The following is a 21,600-nucleotide window of genomic DNA, read 5'->3' as shown; positions in this document are numbered from 1 at the left end:
GGCCTGGACAAAAACCTCGCCTCGAGTACCGACGGCGCTGGCCCCGGATGCTTACGGTGTACCGGCAGGAGATGTGCGCGAGAACAACGCAAACTTTGTCCGTTGCGCACTGCAAGAATCAAAGGTCCAGGGAATGGTCGCCGTGAAAACTGGTCACTGCTCTAGAGTACGGCAATTTTGATCGCAGTTTCTTTTCTTTTTTTTTAAAAAAATTGGCTCTTGGTTCTTTGCTGTCCAAGTACTCACTAGTGAGTGTAGAAGATTGGAAGAGGAGCAAGCAAAAGGGAGGGCAGGAAATAAGCGAAAAGGGACACCATCAAATGGGCATTATGGCTAAAAGGACCAAAGTGCAATAATTAATTAATGGCGACATTATAAAAAAAGAGAAAGAAGGGGGGACAAAGAGGATTTGATTAAAGGAGAGCGTAAGGATCCACTCCACTGTCACATGGACGCCCCTCCAACGCCACTTAATTGCAATTTGGCGAGCACCATTGGTTTTTGCTTTCGGTTGTTTGTAATGTCACCCCGCGCCGCCGCTGCAGATGCCGGTGAGCAGCACCGGCAGCCGCGCCAGCGACGACGAGGACGAGCCTTCTGACGCCCGCAGAAGCCGCCACCTCCCCCTCTCCTCAGCCGCGGAGGTGGCCGCCGCCGGCTGCGGGGGCCGCACCCTGCCGTCCTCGAACAGCGCGGTGGCCGCCACGGACGCCGCCGCGGCGGCGGCAGCGGCCTCCCGCCCCGAGGCGCCCGTGCCGTCGCAGAGGAAGTCGGCCCCCGCGAGCTGCCGCTCCATGTCCAGGAACTCGCCTAGCGACGTCGGCGGCCCGCCGCCGTCGCCGTGGTCCCGGCACAGCCGCCACCAGCTCCCACCCAGGCTGCGCCCGCGCCGGCGCCGGCGACGCCGCCTCCTCCGCCACACCCCGCCGCCGCGCCTCTCCTCCTCCTGCGGCGCGCGCTGCGCTCCTTCAGCTGTCTCCTCTCCCGCCGCCGGCACCCTCGCCGCGCGACGCTGCTGCGCGCCGCCGCCGAACGCCGACACGCCCATCAGCGTCCCCAGCGTCGTGCTCCGGTCATGGAAGAAGGACCCCGTCGACTGCCCTCCCCATGAAGAGCCAAAACGTTATCCACACCATGTCAGCTATAGATTCAAGAAACACGAGAGGAACGCCATTGACCAGCCAGCCAGCCAATGCAAGAAGGCCCAAGAACACGGACGGCGAGTTACCTCGGTGTCGAGGTCGGAGGAGGAGGGCGAGGAGTCGGCGGAGGGGGAGGTGGGGATCATGTCGGCGTCGAGGTCCATTATATCGGCGGCCCCGCCCGCTGCGGCAGAAGCGTGGCCGGGTGTGGGCAAGGCGCGGGGTCGCGGTAGTGGTGGTGGCCACTGGTGCTGGCGGACGGAGACTGAAGCGAAGAGTAAAAAGGTTTATAGGGAGGGGCAGTTGGTTGTGGTGCCGTGACGGCGATGTGGTCGAGCCTGAAGGACTCGCGGAGAGGGAGGCGCCTTTGCCTTTGTTTTCTCATCATCGGCATCCGGTGAACTCGTACAAAGTCCTGTGACCCAACAGATCACCTGCAAGACGGCTAGGGTGTGCATGAGTTTGAGGGCTGTTGCGTCATGAGATCTTCGAGCCTTTGAACTTTCTCGGCCTGGCATGCAAATTTTTTTCGCCGTGTCAACTTTAACTGACGTTTCCATCAACCTTGCACTTCTTTTTTACAGTATATGACTTTCACGGGAATTTCAAATGCTCCAAACACATCAACATACAATTCTTGTCAGGTTGGTATAATTGAGATGTGTACTAATAATAACTAGTTCTTGCATCTGAAAGTGGCCCTCGTAGCGGTGGTCCTTTCTATTTGGTCCTTGTGGGCACCTGGGTTTTGGGTGCATGTGTCCTGGGGTTTTACCTTTGCCTCGTCGACCTTCAGATTTGGTCCAGACATGTTTTGCGAGCTTTCGTGCCAAAGGGACCCAAGGTTATCATGGCATATGATGCAAATGCATGCAGGTGACAACAAGATGGTGCACAAGAGCTAGAGATGATGTCCTTGGTTCCATACACTTAGTACTCCGTGCTAGCACGAATCGCAGTGCAATAGCCAACTAGCCAAGAGGACCATGCACGATAAATTCACCTAATAAGGACACCCCCACATGAACCAAGTGGGTAAAAACAAATTAAACCGGTAATTTATCTAGAACGGCTGAACCATTTTTACTACATGTATGTAGCTACGCAGAGCACCAAGATTCCCCTACTGGAGAAAATAAATAAAACAAGAAATGAGCTAGAGCAGATTCCCCTAGCAAAATTTCCTTCTAGGCGCAACAACAAGGACGCCGGTGACTTGACATGAACTAGCAGAGCTAACTGATTGAACATTGAAGTGAAAGGAACTAAGGAAGCCTGTGATTAGTTGAGAAATGAAGTTGAGTTAGCTGGACTATTAGTGCTAGTACAACGTACAAGTGCACGTACACGACATGGAAACAACAGTACTGTAGTACATGATCACTAGTCCATCAACCCGTGCTCCCGCGTGGGCTCATGTTTTTAAAAGCTATTATATTTGAAAATTATTTAGAAATTAAACTTCTAACTAATAATCAAAATCGTTTACCTACTACTCTCTCTTTTTTCAATACTTTAACATAATACTTATATAGATGTGTAAAGATATGTGTACTTATCTTTGTACAGTTGCGATTGATTTTTAATTAGTAATTACTCTATATATTTTTTCATCAACATCCACACTTTTTTCATTTTGTATCGCACCTCCATACATTATGTTTAGCATAAAAATCAATGTCTTTCATCACTTCCTTACATAAATGTATAAATGGTCTACATGGTGACACTCATCGTACCTATATACCTTAAACTTAGTATTTCTATATTAACGATGACATAAATAGGTAATTTAGAATCATATATTAGTTTACTTTTGAATATTTTTATATGATGCACATGAAGATAATTAGATCAAGGTTTAGGTATTTATGTTAGATTATTTTTAATGACGACATGCATGGGTAACTTAGATACAAATTGGGAATGGTATTTTAAGTTACACTAGTAAATTGGATGAAGATTATGGGTTACTTTAGATTATTTTTTATAATGGCAGAGCTCGGTAATTTAGATATAGGTTTAAGATTTATTTTAGAATATTTTCATAATGATAGTGGTGGGTACTTTTAGAAAATATAATAGATCAATAACTATGATTATTAGAGTTTACAGGATTGATATTTTTGATTTTTGTGAAAATTTCTAAGATTTATCTTTTTTTTCTAGCGTGTCTCGTGAGAACTAATGCGGAGTCTCTAATGAAAAAAAATAAGATCACATTACTACAAAACTATTACCTTGAGCAACTTCTCATTTGTTAAATATTCAAACACAACAATTTAATAGATATATACTTATTATCTTCAGCCGATTGTGATAGATTTTAGTTAGTAATTACTCTATAATATTTTCATCCACATTTATAACCTTTAACTTTTCACTTTGCATCGCATATCTGCGCTTGAATTTGTTTAATGAACTCTAAGTTTGAGCTATACGTTTAACATATAAATTTATATTCTCATCACTTCATCTATATCTTTATAAATGGTGACACACATCGTGCCTATATACCTTCATTATTATATCATATACCAATAGTGTAAGAAATAGAAGATTTAGAGTGTATATTTTTAATTAAGATGGTTTGGATTCAAATGTAGGTTTCCTCATGTTATTTTTAATAATAGTATATGTGGGTAATATAGATAAAAATTTAAGGGGTTATTTTAAGTTATTTTATTTAGTGGTCGGCAATTTAGTTGCAAATTTAGGGGGTTATTTTAAATATTGTTTACAATGGCACAAGTGGGTCATTTTTATGAAGATTAGGGGTTACTTTAGTTTATTTTATATAATTCCAGAGGTGGGTAATTTGGATATAGATTTAGGGGGATACTTTAGGCTTTTTTCATAATGGCATATGTGGGTAATTTTTTAGAAATATAATAGATCCAATGGCTATGATGATTTGAGTCTAGCGATTGATGGTTAGATGTTTTCTTTTTTATGAGAATTTATAGGATTTCTCTTTTTTTTTTTCTAGAGTGTCCACCTAGGATCTCAGGTGGCTTCACCTAGAGGCTTCAAAAGGAGCCTCCAATTTGTCGTGTACGGAGTAGGTAGCTGGTAAGGTTTCTTATGGTGGAACCTATCCACCCGAGTTCGAGTTCTCGACTCAGCACGGGTGAGTGAGGTACAAGTGGTGACTTCCTTAATCTCGATGATTTGCCGGCTCAGTTTTTCGAAGATGCTCATAGGGGTAGTAGAGTTGCGTATGTGTATTCGTAGGGGCGAGTGTATACGTACATGTAATCGTCTGCGTCTGTACCGTATGTATGATTCGTAAAAATGAAAGAAAGCAGATTGATGTCCATCTTTTTTAACGATGGGTCCGCCTGGTTGTCTCTTCCTTTTGTGAAAAATTCACGATGTCGAGTTTTGGTTCCAATCACCTGGTCCGACTGATTAACTGGGCATAATTACCATCCTAAATTAGCTGAAACATAGTTTTATCACTCATTGATGACCTACTGTAAACTATGTGGCAGATAATCACTAGTTCGCTATCTAATTAACATAGTTTTTTTTTTGGCGAGAAACACTATCTAAATAGTTTCCCTCGCGGACTGGCAGAGATTAATTTTCTGTAACTTTATAATACTTGGTGCTAACACTATAATCTTGTAGCAAGACGGCAAGAGTCAAGAAAAGGCCATTTATCTAAAGAGGAGACCCCACACCAAACTACTAGGGGCTAAAACAACAAGCATACCTTCAGGATTCCCGTACTAGAAAAAATAAGTAAAAGAAATGAGGTAGAGCAGAATCCGCTAGCGATTTTTTTTCTTCCTATATGCCGAGCAATCAAGGACGCCGGTGATTGAAGTTGAGAAACAAATGTTTAGTTCGTCAAACAGTGCCAACATTACATTTTAAATTGTTAAAAAAAGAACTACAAGTGCATCACATGGAGACAAAAGACTAGTTTCATGACCAACCATGAGTGATTATAAACATGCCCTGCGTTTTTTTATGATCGATCCTTGTCATTGTCTCTTCCTCTGGAAATTGACAATGCCGAGCTTTGGATCCAGTAATCGTCCTGATTGCCTCGTTGATTGATTGGGAACGAAAGAATAATCTAGTGCAAGTCCCGGCTACTTCACAACGATGTTTGTTTATCAACACCTCTTGATTTTATTAGAAGAAAACTAACAATCTTTATTATGGTCTTTGATGCATGCACTCATCCATCTATTATTACAATCTTATCATATGCTATTTTATGGTGCTAATAAGAAATAGTAAAATAAGAGAAAAAATAAGTTATGCAGAAAAAGCACATGGAAGGCACTAAAAAGCATCTTTTTAGTAGACTTCCATTGATGACTCGTGGAGATTACCAACACTGTTTCTATTGTTCGGGAGGCAGAACTAGTGTCCTCCCTCCGTCTGGAAATATACGAGGTATCTAACGGTTCAAAATTTATCCTCAAATATAAGGTATCGTAGGAGTTTTTGGTAAGTACTCAATCAACTCAATTAAAATATTTTTAACTGGAAAACTTGCCTTGTATTACCATTAGCTAAGGGTATATGAGATATTTGCCCACCTCCTTAATCTATCCTAAAAATTCTAGGATGCCTTGTATTTCAGGACGGAGGGAGTATGTGTGTGGGTGGAGGGGCGGCAATGCCCCTCCCCAGTCCACGAGTTACTTCGCTAATCGGTCCTTACAATTTTATACAAAGAAAATAGAAAATATTGATTAGCACATCTATTGGTTAGATTCTTCTCTTGTAATGTCCTAACTACTATTTTTGTGCTCTCATGAGTCCTTTGCTTATCATACAATCTCACAGATCAAAATCAATGATCTTGGGGTTGAAGTTCTCATTGAGAAGTAAGTTGTGTGGCTTCAAATCTTTGTGAATTGGTCTATGCGAATATGCACTTTTTACTCATTAGTAGAAGAGAATCAAGCTTTGTCGGGCATGCTCCCCAGGCCCACGAGTAGGCCTTGGACGGCCCACTAAGGGACGTACTCGGACGAGATCAGAACAAGGATAGGCGTATCCTTCTCGGACTAGTCTTGTATGTTTATGGAAAACTACTCGGGCCAATACCGAGTAGAACTCTGTAATAGTACCCGACTAGGACTCAGACTTGTAACCCTGCCCTCCCGGGTATATAAGGCCGGGCAAGGACCCCCCTCAAACAGATTTCTAAAGACCAGAACAATCCATCAATCCCCAACATCAATACAAACCAACACACATGACGTAGGGTATTACGCGATCTAGTGGCTCGAACCTGTCTAAATCGTGTTTCTTGCGTCACCATTGATTCCTTGATTCTCGACGACCCTTACCGCATAAAAGACCACCTAGGGTACCCCTAGGCGGGTTGCCGGTCTAAAACACCGACAGCTGGCGTGCCAGGTAGGGGAACTTGTCGAGTTTCTCAGCGCGAACTCAATGGCGAAAGTCATCATCAGGCCCGTCTTCCTCATCGAAGCCGGCGCCACCTTCGTTTTTGGATCCTGGCTTTGCGTCGCCGAAGGCTCGGGGTCGTTCCGGCGCCAGATCGTCGACATTCACGAGAAGAAACCAGAAGATTTGACCAGAAAAAATCAAGATTTCAAAGTCACCGAGTTCGAGTTCGACTACGCGTCGGATTCAACTTCGCCTCGGACTACTCCAACGTCTCACTCAGGGGTCAGGCTCTCCCGACCCCAGGACTCAGGATCGGGCGAGGCGGAGCTACCCTTCCCAAGGGTCAGGCTCCGCTGACCCCAGGACTCAGGGTCGGGCGAGGTGGAGCCTCACTCGGGGTCGGGCGAGGTGGAGCTACCCTTCCAAAGGGTCGGGCTCCGCCGACCCCAGGCCTCAGGGTCGGGCGAGGCGGAGTCTCGCTCAGGTGTCAGGCTCTCCCGACCCCAGTACTCGGGGTTGGGCGAGGCGGAATCCCACTCGGGGTTGGACGACGTGGAGCTACTCCTCCAAAGGGTCGGGCTCAGCCGACCCCTGGACTCAGGGTCGGATTCGCTTCGGATTCGGCGGCCCCAGTCAGCATCCAAATCAGTTTCGACTTCAAGGCGGTTCCCGCACGGACTTCGCAATGCGACAAAAGTCTACCAAGGTTTTCTTGCTCGAACCCGAGTTGAACTCAGGTATGACGAGGACGTTGACTTCGACTCATCCTACTCACCAGAGATACCATTATCTGGTCCAGCCCAAGGGTTGGTAATAACTTCAACACCACAAGGCAGATTCGTCCACTGGCTGGGATTGCGACCATCTTTTCTCGACCGTAACTACGACTCGCGCCTCGTCGCCCATATAGACAACCTGCCATATCAAGAAGGCATTCCACTTACGTCCAACAACGAAGAAAGCTACACAGATATTGCTACATCAAGTTCCGGAAGCTACTACCTGGACAGGGAGATACTTGTTATTACTCAGAATAACAACCCGGGTACTAGCCAGAATAGAACCCCCAGGCGACTAGCACAAGTCAACAACATCTCTAAAGATGAGTCTATAGCTGACGCCCCTCACAATGAAACTTCCGAACAGCGCAAACAACGAAGGGCGCGCAATGCCACTCGAGCTGAGCGACGATAGTCGATGGCTACAAATATTCCTATTACAAATCTTGAACGGGCTTTCAACGCAGTCCAGGCTCAAGAGCACAATACTCCACTCACGGCTATCGCTTCAATCAACCTTTTAACGACATTGATGCCTCAAGATAAGGATAATGCAGCTACAGCTCAACTCGTGCAGCGTGGCAACGGACTAATCGCACAACTCGCGGAGCAAGCTTACAAGCTACTTGACAAAGAATCACCAATCCCGTCCGTTCCTCGCATTACATCGCATCAAGACGGAAGCAGGGGGGCTGTAGATAAAAATGTCGCCCCGTGAAATGATGATGCAATCAACCAACCCCAGCAACACAGCCAAGGTCCAAGCAAGCATAAAGCTCCTACTCGACAGAAGGAGGTGGGTGAAGTTAGCTGCACCAACTCGGTTAAAAGTATTCGCCTTACTCGGAAGGTCCGGATATGTCCAACTTCAGCGATCTACGAGAAATCCTCAACAGTCGGCGCGAACGAGAAGTCGACAGCTACAACCACTTTCCTGCTTTCACAAACCGGGTAATGAAAACAAAATTACCCGAAAAGTTCAAATCAACCGGCATTACCAAGTACGACGGCAAGCAAGACCCAGTTCAATGGCTACGCTGTTACTCGCTAGCCGTCCAAGCAGCCGGGGGTAACAACGACACCAAAGTCATTCATTTCCCCATATGCATGGAACCCGCACCACTGACCTGGCTCGAATCACTCAAACCCAAGTCCATCGACTCTTGGGCAGACTTGACAAAGGCTTTTACCAACAACTTCGCCGGCTCCATGGCTAGACCAGGCAACAAGATCGACTTACAACAAATTAAGCAGAAAGAGGGCGAAACCCTGCGCGACTATCTGCGACAGTTCTTCGAAAAGAAAGCTACTATAGTGGACATCTCCGAAGCAGACGTCATTGAGTGCTTCCAAAACGGACTCTATGATCGACGAACATACCAAGACTTCGGTCGCCGACGACCAGCCGATGTCAAAGAACTCAAACTCATGGTGCAACAGTGGGCCGATGAAGAAGACAAAGAACGAGAACGGTTCGGTTCCCACCGTAACCGCGGACGCGACGACATCAACAACAATGAACCAGATGAAACTCGGCATAACGATGCTCGGAACTCCTATCCAGGTAACCACAATCGCAAAAGGAAGCCCGACAACACCGTTGCTACCATGACCAGCTCCGGAAAAAAGGGACATCGCAGAAACGACGACGGACCAACCTTCACGGAGCTACTTAAAAAGCAGTGCCCATGGCACCCGACTAGCAAGCACTCCGCATTAGACTGTTACAGCATGCGCCGAGTCATGCAAGACTTACCCGCACCACCAACTCCGGAAGAGTACGCCAAAAACAGAGATAAGGGTAAAAACAAAGCAAGCAACGACGAAGATGAGGACGGCGATTTCCAACCAGCTTCAAAAACCGTCAACGTCATTTTTGGCGGCATTCCCGGCACTGCATCCAAGCGAGCTAACAAACTCGTACTCGGGGAGATCATGGCCATCGAGCCGACGGAACCCACACCGCTAAAGTGGTCGGAAGTTCCAATTTCTTTCAGCAGAAAAGATCAATGGACGAAATTTTCAGAACCAGGCCGTTTTCCACTAGTCCTGGATCCAGTCGTGGCAGTTTCAAAGTTAACCAAAGTACTCATCAACGGCGGGAGCGGCCTCAACGTTATCTTCGCCAAAACATTATGGAAAATGTGCCTCGACGTCACTGAAATGCTTACCCCAACGGATTCACCTTTCTATGGCATTGTGCCCGGAAATGTGGCCATACCATTGGGACAAGTTGTCCTTCCAGTCACCTTTGGAACTAAGGAACATTACCGCACCGAGTACATCAGATTCGAGGTCGCCGACTTCGAGACATCTTATCACGCCATACTCGGACGGCCAGCACTAGCCAAGTTTATGGTCATACCACACTATGTCTACCTGGTACTCAAAATGCCAGGTCCCAAAGGAGAGCTCACGCTACGAGGAGATCTCCGGAGATCCTACGAATGCAACACCGAGGCCGTGGAAATTGCTACGACTACTCAATCTCTTAGTCCCATGCAGCAAGTCTTCACAGCCTCAAAAAAGCTTCATCCAACTGAACTTGAGATCCCGGAAACCAAGTCGGGATCCACGAAAGTGAAACCTGCCAGTGAGCAAGACTTCAAGTCAATTGACCTCCAGATCGGTGATCCTTCCAAGACAGCCCTGATCGGAACAGGGCTGGATCCTAAATAGGAACTCGCGCTCGTTAGTTTCCTTCGGGCTAACCATGATATCTTCGCTTGGAAGCCGGCTGACATGCCAGGTGTGCCCAAGGAACTGATCGAGCATTCTCTCAACGTCGATCCCAAAGCTACTCCAAAACGGCAATGACTACGCCGGTTCGCTCAGGACAGGCGAGAAGCAATCAAAAAAGAGTTAGCCAAGCTACTCGCGGCAGGATTCATCAAGGAAGTCTTCCATCCTGTTTGGCTCGCCAATCCTGTGCTTGTTTGTAAGAAAAACAACGAATGGAGAATGTGCGTCGACTACACCGACCTCAACAAACACTGCCCGAAAGATCCTTTTGGGCTACCCAGGATTGATCAAGTGGTTGACTCCACCGCCGGGTGCGCCTTGCTATGCTTCCTCGATTGCTACTCCGGCTATCATCAGATAAGCCTCAAAGAGGAAGATCAAGCCAAAACAGCGTTCATCACGCCCTTTGGAGCTTTCTGCTACAAAACAATGTCCTTCGGACTAAAGAACGCAGGAGCGACTTATCAAAGGGCCATACAGATGTGCTTTGAAAAACAACTTCATCGCAATGTCGAAGCTTATGTCGACGACGTCGTCTTCAAAACAAGAAACCAAGAGGAACTCATTGCTGACTTGGAGGAAACTTTTTCCAGTCTCCGCGCTTTCCGATGGAAACTCAATCCTACTAAGTGCGTCTTCGGAGTACCTTCCGGCAAACTACTCGGGTTCATCATTAGCCATCGCGGCATTGAGGCCAACCCGGAGAAGATATCTGCCATCACAAACATGCAGGCACCAGCCAGCATTAAGGATGTGCAGAAACTCACCGGCTGCATGGCCGCTCTCAACCAGTTCATCTCGAGACTTGGAGAACGGGGACTACCCTTCTTCAGGCTTCTCAAACGCCAGGACAAGTTCAAATTGACGGAAGAGGCAGAGAGGGCATTTACACAACTCAAAGACTTTCTGTCAAAGCCTCCTGTACTCATCGCTCCCTTGCCGAACGAAGACTTGCTCCTATACATCTCCGCTACTACTCATGTCGTCAGCATGGCAATAGTAGTCGAACGGTCTGAACTGGGCCACGCTTACAAGGACCAACAACCTATCTACTTCGTCAGTGAAGTACTCTCGGACTCCAAAACTCGGTATTCACCGATTCAAAAGCTATTATATGCTATTCTACTCACCTCCCGGAAGCTGCGCCATTATTTTCAAGAGCACAACATCACAGTCATCTCTGACTTCCCGTACGGCGAAATTCTCCATAACAGAGATGCCACGGGTAGAATCTCCAAATGGGCAGTTGAACTCGGTGCTCTCACTTTGAATTTCAAGCCAAGGACGGCCATCAAGTCTCAGGCTTTGGTCGATTTCATAGCTGAGTGGATCGAAAATCAAGTTCCAACTCCAGTCGAACGACCAGAACATTGGGTAATGTACTTCGACGGATCCCTCAAACTTGAAGGGGCCGGCGCAGGCGTCTTACTCATTTCCCCCAAGGGAGACCAACTCAAGTACGTGCTGCAGATATTCTGGGAAGCATCTAATAACGAAGCCGAGTACGAAGCTCTGCTACACGGCCTTCGCCTCGCAATCTCCCTCGGCATCAAACGACTACTGGTGTACGGTGACTTCCTAGTTGTCATAAACCAGGTCAATGACGAGTGGGACCGAAACAAGGACAACATGAACGCTTATTGCAAAGAAGTCCGTAAACTGGAAAACAAATTCTCCGGCTTGGAGTTCCATCACATCGTTCGCGACAACAACGTTGCCGCCGACATCTTATCCAAAATGGGCTCAACTCGTGCAGAAGTTCCAGCAGGAATTTTCGTACACGAACTACGCAAGCCATCCATACCTGAACAAGTCACACCGCTAGTAGTCCCGACTACTGACGCCTCCCGAGAGATCATGATGATAGAAGTCGACTGGAGGACACCCTTCATCGACTACATCAAAGATCACTAGCTACCATCCGACAAGAATAAAGCTGAGCAAATCTGCCGACGAGTAAAGAATTACGTTCTAGTCGGAGACAAGCTCTACAGGAAAGGTGCATCATCTGGAGTACTCATAAAGTGCGTCACCAGAGAAGATGGCCAAGAAATCCTAGAAGAGATTCACAGAGGAATCTACGGCAACCATGCCTCGTCGAGGACACTAGTTGGCAAGGCTTTCAGAGCAGGGTTCTACTGGCCAATGGCTCTGGCCGACGCCAAGCAACTAGTCCAGAAATACAAAGGTTGTCAATTCTTCACAAAACAGCAACATGTGCCGGCTTACAAGCTAGTCACAATACCTCCAACATGGCCATTTGCCTGCTGGGGGCTCGACATGATTGGCCCGTTACCAACTGCGCCAGGAGGATTCAACAGAGTACTCGTGGCAATCGACAAGTTCACCAAATGGATCGAGGTCAAACCAGTCACTTGCCCCAAGGCAGACTGAGTCCTCGACTTCTTGGATGAAATCGTACACCACTATGGTTTTCCCAATAGGATTATCACAGATCTTGGGTCAAACTTCAATAATCACGACTTTTGGGAATATTGCGAGAACAGCGGCATCGACGTACGCTATGTCTCGGTTGCTCATCCGCGAGCCAACGGTCAAGTCGAGCGTGCTAATGGAATGATACTCGATGCTCTGAAGAAATGACTACATGACGTCGGTAACACCAAAGGTGGCCGGTGGCTTAAAGAGTTACCCAATGCCTTGTGGGGCCTACGTACCCAACCATGTAAGACTACGGGACTATCACCCTATTTTCTGGTATATGGCTCAGAAGCCATACTACCCGCCGACATCATGTGGCAATCACCATCCGTTGAACAATACGACGAAGATCTTGCAATAGAAACGCGGCGAACGGATATAGACAGTTTGGAAGAAACAAGATGCGTAGCATTAGTGCAATCTGCCACATACCTTGACGGTTTAAGGCGTTATCATGATCGCAACGTCAAGGAAAGATCTTTCAACTCGGGCGATATGGTCCTTAAGTGTATCCAAGACACGTTAGGATTGCATAAACTCAATTCACCGTGGGAAGGTCCTTACATCGTATCAAAGGTTATAGGACCCGGATCTTACAGATTCCAAGAGCTCTCAGGAGAACAGGTGCCAAACTCCTGGAATATAGAACACCTCTGTCGCTATTACCCATAGCAGCACTCGAGTACTCACTTCAAGGCAACTACTCGGGACGACTACTCGACTACCGACTTCAAGGGGTGTTAGCTTCGACGAGCTATCAGTACAAAAAGGATCCTTGCCCTGATACAAAATCTTCATATCTATCTTTACTAAAACAAGAGTACATCAAGTTACATACAAGTACAAGGACTCGGCTTATACAAAGACTACAAGCAACTGCCTACTAGCGGGCTGCATTTAAGCCTCAGGCTTTTACTATATCACAAGGCCACTCAGGTCTGCCGACCGCAGGAAGGGCCCACACGCAAGGAAGCTGCACAAAACGCAGCCACGCCCAAGTACCCTACCCAAGGCACTGCCAGGTACTCCATCACCGCCATCGCCTGGACAGCGGCAACGCCAAATCCGGCAAGACGCGCCTAGAGGGAACCAAGGCTGCTCTTTCGCTAGCCTTGCGGAGCCAATCTACTCTACGGCCGCACCTCCACCTCTTTCAGAGCGGGATGAAGACCGTGGCACTCATCACCCATCACTCGCGAGTTCCAGTGCGTACTCCACTGGATCACGAGCTGCAAGATGAGGCGTGCGAAGAAACCTCCTACGAGGATTCTTCTAGCATCACGGCTATCCCTACGAGTGCAGGAGTCTGTGGAGCGAAGGTGGCCTCAACCTACGAGGAATATTCTAGCACCGGTGCACTCTTTGATGGCTCTCTACACTCAAACAGAAGCAACCGCAGGCACTCCATCGCTACTCAGGAGCTTGAGTTGGTTCGCCCACCAGATGGCCCTATTTATAGCCAAAAACTCCAACTACCACATGCTCAAGAGTTACTATGCACCCGTGATCAATGAGTCTGACGACTCCTGACTTTGCCCATGTGACTGCGCTCATGCCGCAACAGACAAAGGAGCACAATACACCCGTGCATCCGCAAAGGACAAAAGAGCACAGTACACCCGTACATCCACAAAGGACAGACGAGTACAGTACACCCGTGTCCCCCAGAAGACGAGTACTCAAACAACATTACGACTACTCGACACTCGAGACTACAAGCCAAGCACAACCTACATGTCGGGGGCTTTGACTACTCCGACCTCAGGGTTAGGCGAAGCGGAGTTTTCACCTTCGACCAGGTCAGGCTTAGCCGACCCCAAAACTCAAGGTCGGGCGAGGCGGAGTTCCACCCTCAAAGGGTCGGGCGCATCCAACCCCGGGACCAAGGGTCGGGCGAGGCAGAGTTTTCACCCTCGAAGGGGTCAGGCTTAGCCGACCCCAAAACTCCAGATCAAGCGAGACGAAAGGGTCAGGCCTTGCCGAGTTGCAATACTTCGGGATTTGACAAAATGGAGTAAAAACTACTCTTCGCAGGACAACAACAACAAATTCAAAGGCTTGGCAGTTCAAACTATCAATGTACTCGAATACAAGAGTACACAAACAAGCTCAAAACTCTTCCAAGGAGACAAACTCCGACATCTTGGATGCAATAGGCTCCGCCTCCTCGAGGTACTACGCATAGGCCTCCTCTGTGAAGTTGCGAGCCACGCCATCACCAGCTGCCGCCAAGTCTGCCCTCGGGTAGTAGGACTTCACAACCGCAAGAACCTGTTTGCAAACAGTCTTGCAAAGTCCCGCCACTTTACTCGGGGCAGCTCTTAGTCGCTCTACTAGCGATTGCGGTCCTGCGCCTTCCTCCACGGGGGATATGACATTCACCAAGTCTTCGGCCGCTCCAGACAGCTCTTGGAGTTCGCCCCGAAGTGTTCCCAAGGTCTGGGCATGATTTCTGCATGCCACCATGGCCATGGCAAGCATCACGCCATTCTGCATCTTTCGGTCCCGCTGATGCTCGCAAGCAGCCTGTGCTTCCGTGAGCGCGGCCCGAAGATGTTCGGCTTCATCTGCCACTCGGTCATGAGCGTTCCTCCAATCGATAACTTGGCTCCTTGCAGCCGCTTCCTGCTTCTTGAGCTCTACAAAGCAAAGAACTCAGGCCACAGCCAACTATAGTTGGACACACCCAAAGTAGTCGCAATGCTTACCTTGATACTTCTTGTTCAAGGACTTGTAGCGGCTCTCCAGTTTCTCCTGTAGAATGGCGCAATCCGCGCGTTCCACGGCAAAGGACTTCGCCCCGACTTCATGAACCCGAAGAGCTTCTATCAGTCGGGCGCATTCCTGGTCCAGCTAATGGCTTCTTTTCTGAAAAAATCCGAGTATGGTGTGGTGAGTTTCAAGCCTCACAAACTACTCAGGTCATGCAATAACATCAACAATATCTACCTGGAAGCCCCGGAAAACATCAATGGCCCTCTGGAACTCCAAGTCAGAAGGCAGACTGAGTACTGGCCTTTTGGTACTCTCCACAAGATGAGGAATCGTACCCAGCGCAACACCTACAACATTTACCATGTCAGCTATGGACTACGATTACAATAAACAAACTACAGGCACTTACCTGGAGCAGTCGCTTGTTTGGCTTTTCCAACATCTACTACGGCCAGCGATCCGCCAGTAGATTATGACAAAGCAACGGCTCTTGAGCCCAACGCAGCGGCGGGAACCTCCACCGAACGAATTACGTCTTGCAGCATTGACATAGTAGCTCCAAGACGGCCGGCGTCAACCTCAGGTACCTCTTCAACAATGGAGGACGAATAGATGTTGTAGTTGCGGGATCCGGCACTACCCCTGTCTCTACAGGAATAATTTCCTCTGCATCTCTGCACCACAAAAGTGTTACTACATGAGTTCAAGACACTTCAATGTCATTCAAAAAGAAAAGAAGGCTCACCGGGTTGAACGTGGCGGCAGTCGCACACGCTTCTTCTTGGCGACAGGCGGCCGAGTACTAAGAGCCGCGGGAACAGCCGCTGGCACCATCTTCTCACCAAGACCTACAAAACCGAAGTCAAGACTACAGCACTACTCAAATGAATACAATCGGAAGGGACAGCGCTTACCACTGGCAATCACATTGGACAGCAAGGTACCAGTAGCAAATACTGGTGACACCTCCTTCGCTGTACCCGCTACTCCAGCAGGCAGCCCCAGAACCGCCTGGTCAGCAATGGGCGGCATGGAGGCCGACGGAGTTGGTGTGGTTAACTTGGGGGCTACCACAGTTTCTGTTGATGGCACCCTCTCCGGCATCGTGTCAACAGCCGCATCACCGACTTCAGGGTCGGACACGGCCATTTCTTCGGAAACGGCCTCATCTGCAGCCTTTACGAACCAAAAACAAGATTCACCACATCAATAATGAATTTCAAGATCATCAGTACTACACAAGGTACCGACTACATACCTTGGTACCCCGAGACTTCTCAGGGGTTGAAGAACACTTAGCCGCAGACATCTTGCGGACTACTCTACGTCTCTTAATAGGAGGAGAAGGCTCGTCCTCTGACTCCTCAACGACAGCTTCCGACTCTTCTTCCGACTGCGCCAAGTAGCCGGCAAGAACCCGGGACTTCAAACAACAACTCGGTATCAGGAGGAAAATACTTACCACTTCTGGAGGAAAATACTTACCACTTCTGGCTCGTACCAGGCGTCATACTGACGAAGGGCTGCAGGGATTACTGGTACTCCCTGATAGTTCCTGAAAAACTTATCCAGCAGTGCCTCTACGTCATCGTCAGATATGTCCTCATCAGACATACGCGATGGATCCTTCAGACCTGCGTACTCACTTCCCGAGTGAGCACGTTTTTGAAGTGGCTGGACCCTTCTCTTCAGGAAGCTGGCCGCCATGTTGATCCCAGTCAGACCAAGTGCTTTCAACTCGATAATCTGCTGCATCAGGTGATCGAGCTCTGGGGTGTCCTCGGGCTCGCTTACCCAGTTTTCTGCATGCTTGGGCGCGTGACCAGTCACCACAGGCAAGCGAGGATCATGGTTCCCGATGTAGAACCACCTTTTCTTCCAATCCCCATGGGAGTCTGTCAGATTATACTCAATATACGCATTCGAGTTCCTGAGTTGGAACCCGGCGGGTCCAAAGACTTCCATCCGCTGGGCACTCGGCTGAGGCTTGCAACGGAACAGCTTCCTAAACAACTCGAGACTTGGAGGTACTCCCAGATAAACTTCGCACAGATGTACAAATATAGACATGTGCAGTACACCATTGGGATTCAAGTGGACGAGCTGAAGATTGTAGTACTCGAGAATACCTCTGAAGAAGTCGGAGGTGGGCACTGCCAGTCCCCTTTCCACAAAATGAGCAAGCATCACCGTCTCGGCAGGATGTTCCTCAAACTGCCACGCATTGGGAAACGCGGGGCGCCACTCAAGGATCTCCTTCGGCTGAAGGAGCTTGGCCTCAACTAGCGCTTCGACTGCTTCCTCCTTCATCACCGAGTGTTGCCAAGTTGCCCCAGGTGGCGGCAGTGCAGTCTGGTTCGTCGGCCCCACCTTCGGCGCCGGCAGCACCAACTCTTTCCCTTTCTTGGATTTGACCTTGCCCGTCGCCGGAGCCTTGCCTTGGATCTTTTCGGGTTTCTTGCCCATCTTCTTGGTGCGCATTCGATGGACTCAACCTCAAGGTAAGAGGGGGCTCACACTCGGATCTTCCCCAAAAAGTGGCAAATGACGGAGGCAGCGACACTGGCGGCGGCGAAACACTGAGCGGAGGCACAGAGGAGGAGGAAGAACAGATCTAATGCCCGTACGGTGTAACAGCAACCGAAAAGGGACTTTCCAGATTTATCTCCGTCAGCTCCAGTTTCGACGCGTCAGTTGCGCAACGGACAAATTAATCGCGTATTAATCGCATTAAACACCCAACGGCTACTCCATTCAACGGACTGCTGACCACTTCAACGACAGGAATCGCCTAAGTGCTCGGGGGCTGCGGGTACCGTACCCGTTGGTCAGTCTTTTCTTTTTCAAGATCTCCGAGGGTAAAATGGACAAAAACTGGTTTGACCCTAAGCCTGACTCTTCGACTCAACCTAAGGCTCGGGGGCTACTCCATATGGAGTGCGATTTACATCGCACTACCATATAAAAATTACTCGGGACGGAAACAACTCGGAGAAGCAAAAAGAGTACCTTCCAGCCGCGCGACAGTACTCGTGCACTTCAATCTACAACCTCTACGACCAAGCTACTCGGATGGTGCCTGCAGTACCCAAGACTGTGGCGCATGACTACAAAGTACTCGGGGGCTTGTCGGGCATGCTCCCTAGGCCCACGAGTAGGCCTTGGACGGCCCACTAAGGGACGTACTCGGACGAGATCAGAACAAGGATAGGCGTATCCTTCTCAGACTAGTCTTGTATGTTTATGGAAAACTATTCGGGCCAATACCGAGTAGAACTCTGTAATAGTACCCGACTAGGACTCAGACTTGTAATCCTGCCCTCCTGGGTATATAAGGCCGGGCAGGGACCCCCCTCAAACAGATTTCTAAAGACCAGAACAATCAATCAATCCCCAACATCAATACAAACCAAGACACAGGACGTAGGGTATTACGCGATCTAGCGGCCCGAACCTGTCTAAATCGTGTTCCTTGCGTCACCATTGATTCCTTGATTCTCGACGACCCTTACCGCATAAAAGACCACCTAGGGTACCCCTAGGCGGGTTGCCGGTCTAAAACATCGACAAGCTTACCATTGTACCAAAATTTGTCAATGCTGTTATTTGTATACTCGTAGGCATGAAACTTTCCTTCGTCTTGGTAGTAGTACCATAACAACCTAATGAGATTCTTATGGTGCAAATTAGTTCCCATTCTCCGGTCCTTGGAACTTGTAGTGGTGGAGCTTTCCGGAGATTAAAGGGGCAATTAGATCAAGATCTGCCACATTTGTTGCCAAAGCGCAAACTACCTCTAGCACAAATATTTGCAAACTACCCCCCTCTCAAATATTTTTAAGGAGAACCTTAATTTCACCGGTTAATTAGATCAAAGCGCAAACTACCTCTAGCTTACCCCCTCCCCCACATTTGTTGCTAAGTTCTGCCACTGATTGTTCAGGAATGCCTATTGCAATTGTGCTCAGCCTCCTCCTCCTGCAATACCCAAACCATCGTATTTCTCATAACTCTGCATAGAAACGGATGTATTATTCTTGCCTTGTAAAATAATAACGTCATTATGTCTTTAAAAAAACAACGACATTTCAATTCAACCATATAGCCCGATAAAGGATACTTGTTCAACCATAATCTGGGACCTAAGGATTGAGTCCAGCTTACACCCTCCCCCACACTTGTTAAGTAGCTAGATCAAAGCGCAAACACCCTCCCCCTTTCTCTTGAAATATTGGGCAATGTAAATTATCGCAAAATTCTCTCTTCCAAGTGAAAGTATCTCTGCTCCGTGCTCAACTGAGATTTTTGCGATCAAGATGCTGCTCCGTGCTCAACTGAGATTTGCTTTGTGGTAAGCAACAAGCGGCTAACCGCTCCAAACAAACTTTTACAACATTATCCATGCATGCCATGCGGGAAGGATTCTTGATGCTGGAGATAGCGAAAAGGAGCCGGATATTCTGTGTAGTACTACTAGAAAACAATACATGGAGGGTTTTCGCCGAAGGCACGTCCATCAAACTTCAAAGAATTGGCAATTATTTATTTTTGGAACGCACCTTTACAGCAAATAAACTGCAAGTGTAATGCATCTTTTCCTTCTTGCAGGGACGAGTGTGCAAGAACAATTATCTTTACGCACCAGGCTAAGTCCTGCAGGTTCCAACTGAAAAGTGTGCTCATCAGAGCTCACTCAATCTTGAGGCGATAAAATTAACCCGGTGGTTACGACATCAGTCAGTCATGGAGATTTTGTCGATTCAGTCGGACAGATGTATGGTCAGCTTCGTTTGGCCGCATCCATGCATGGACAGAGGTGGCGCGTTTGGACCTCACAAATGGACCGGGCGCACGTGAACCGGACGGTGGGTGGCTTGCTCCGGCCGGATGCTACGGCGAGGGCGGGCACGAGTTCTGACTCTGATTCTCTGACAACTTCATTCAGTTGTGTATATTCCAGTCATGAGCCGTGTGCATATGGAGGAGTATCACCGTCTAGTCTTGCAGTACTCACGGAAGGGCAGCTGAACCAAATCTCTCTGCAGTACAGTACACTCGAGTATCCACTCCACTCGATCACATGACCCTCGTCATCTTGTCCATCTCTTTCTTCTTGTTTGGGGTAAATGATACAGACAGCGTTTCCAAGATGGCAGTCTCACCTGCTACCCTTGGAGCTTCTGGAGGAAAAAAGATCAGGGTTTCAGCTTAGCCAACAATTGGCTTTGACCTTTTGCCAAAGACATGGAACAAGATGTCTAACCAACTCAGCAACTCCGAATAGTCCGCTATTTTATACTCTGCTTTGCTTCATGAACTCTGCTCTCTAATCTCTAATAATGTTGAGTAGATTGCTGAGGTTTGCTCACTCACGTTTGAGTTTGTCCGGCTCGAATTTTTGTGCCTTTAATTTAACTAGTTTCTCTTATGTATCTTGGTTTTTTTTTCTAGCCCTTACATGAGGCAGACTCTTGAAGTATTGAGCTTTGGCCCAAGCATGAAAACATGAGGCGTACCCGACCCTACTATGCTATTTTAATTTTGATTCCAAACTTTGCATTGTTTGCGAGTAAGTTTACTTAGTTTTTTTCCCATTATTTGCATGTAAGGGCCTAATTTGCTTGCATGTCGAACTCAGAAACAAGAGCCTCTTTGGCATAACTCTAGCTCCTAAAAGGTTCTTAGAGCTGGTTATTCTAGTTCTAAGAATTCATGGAGCTGGATCAAGGGTACATGACATTGATAGAATTACTTGGATTTCTAGGTGTGAATCTAGCGGGTGATTAACTTAACTTAGACTAAAATCAACAAAATATCTCAGGGCTAATCGAGAGAGTGAGAGAAACAAAGAGAGTAGGGTCACTGACCATCGGGCTTGGAGGACGAGCTCGTCATGGCGGTGACAGCGGCGTCAGCGGCGAGGGCAGAGACAGCAGCGGCGAGGGCGGCGCTGGGGCGGCGGAGCTTCCCGCCGCTTCAGCGCTAGTTCGATCGGGTCTAGGGTTTGTCAGGTGGATTTGGTGGGCACGACAAACCTTGGCGTGCGTGCCCCCAGCCCCCACCCTTCTCTTCATAGTGCTGCGCGACGGGAGCCCGCCAACCATGTTCGGTTGGGCTCCCCCGATCACGGTGCGATTGAGGAGTTCAACTTAGCCGTTGGATCGAGTTGGGTGAGATCAAAACTAACATTCTCCCCCTTGATATCATCTTATACTTAAGCTTAGTCTTAAACTTGGAATACTTAACTTAGCACCCATTTCGTTATAGATCAGTGTATAGAGCATGCCTCGTCATAATAGTCGGTTACATGCTATCAGATTCAACAGCTGCAATACACCTTTCTGTTTTGAAATAGATTCTTATTCCGGGCCCTTAGTATCCAGGGATCATAGGCTTTC

The 21,600-nt window shown here is 48.0% G+C and overlaps 1 protein-coding gene across 1 annotated transcript; it reads right to left on the bottom strand.

Moving 5' to 3' along the window:
* Positions 1 to 297: 297 nt before the first annotated feature.
* Positions 298 to 1,730, bottom strand: LOC101779595 (uncharacterized protein At3g17950-like). The gene is made up of 2 exons (XM_004965111.2): positions 1,229 to 1,730; positions 298 to 1,096 (listed from the first exon to the last, which is right to left on the bottom strand). The coding sequence occupies exons 1-2, from the start codon at positions 1,304 to 1,306 to the stop codon at positions 524 to 526; spliced, it is 651 nt and encodes a 216-aa protein (XP_004965168.1). The 5' UTR covers positions 1,307 to 1,730; the 3' UTR covers positions 298 to 523.
* Between the last annotated feature and the right edge of the window lie 19,870 nt (positions 1,731 to 21,600).

Source organism: Setaria italica, chromosome IV (genome assembly GCF_000263155.2).
Source record: "Setaria italica strain Yugu1 chromosome IV, Setaria_italica_v2.0, whole genome shotgun sequence".
Classification (NCBI taxonomy): domain Eukaryota; kingdom Viridiplantae; phylum Streptophyta; class Magnoliopsida; order Poales; family Poaceae; genus Setaria; species Setaria italica.
The sequence above is the reverse complement of the archived record's forward strand: the minus strand, read 5'-3'. Positions and strand labels throughout refer to the sequence as shown.

Coding starts and splice junctions, on each gene's coding strand:
- LOC101779595 (XM_004965111.2), bottom strand. CDS start 1,306: ATGGACCTCGACGCCGACATGATCCCCACCTCCCCCTCCGCCGACTCC. Junction 1,097..1,228: donor CCTCCGACCTCGACACCGAG/GTAACTCGCCGT, acceptor TGGGGAGGGCAG/TCGACGGGGTCCTTCTTCCA.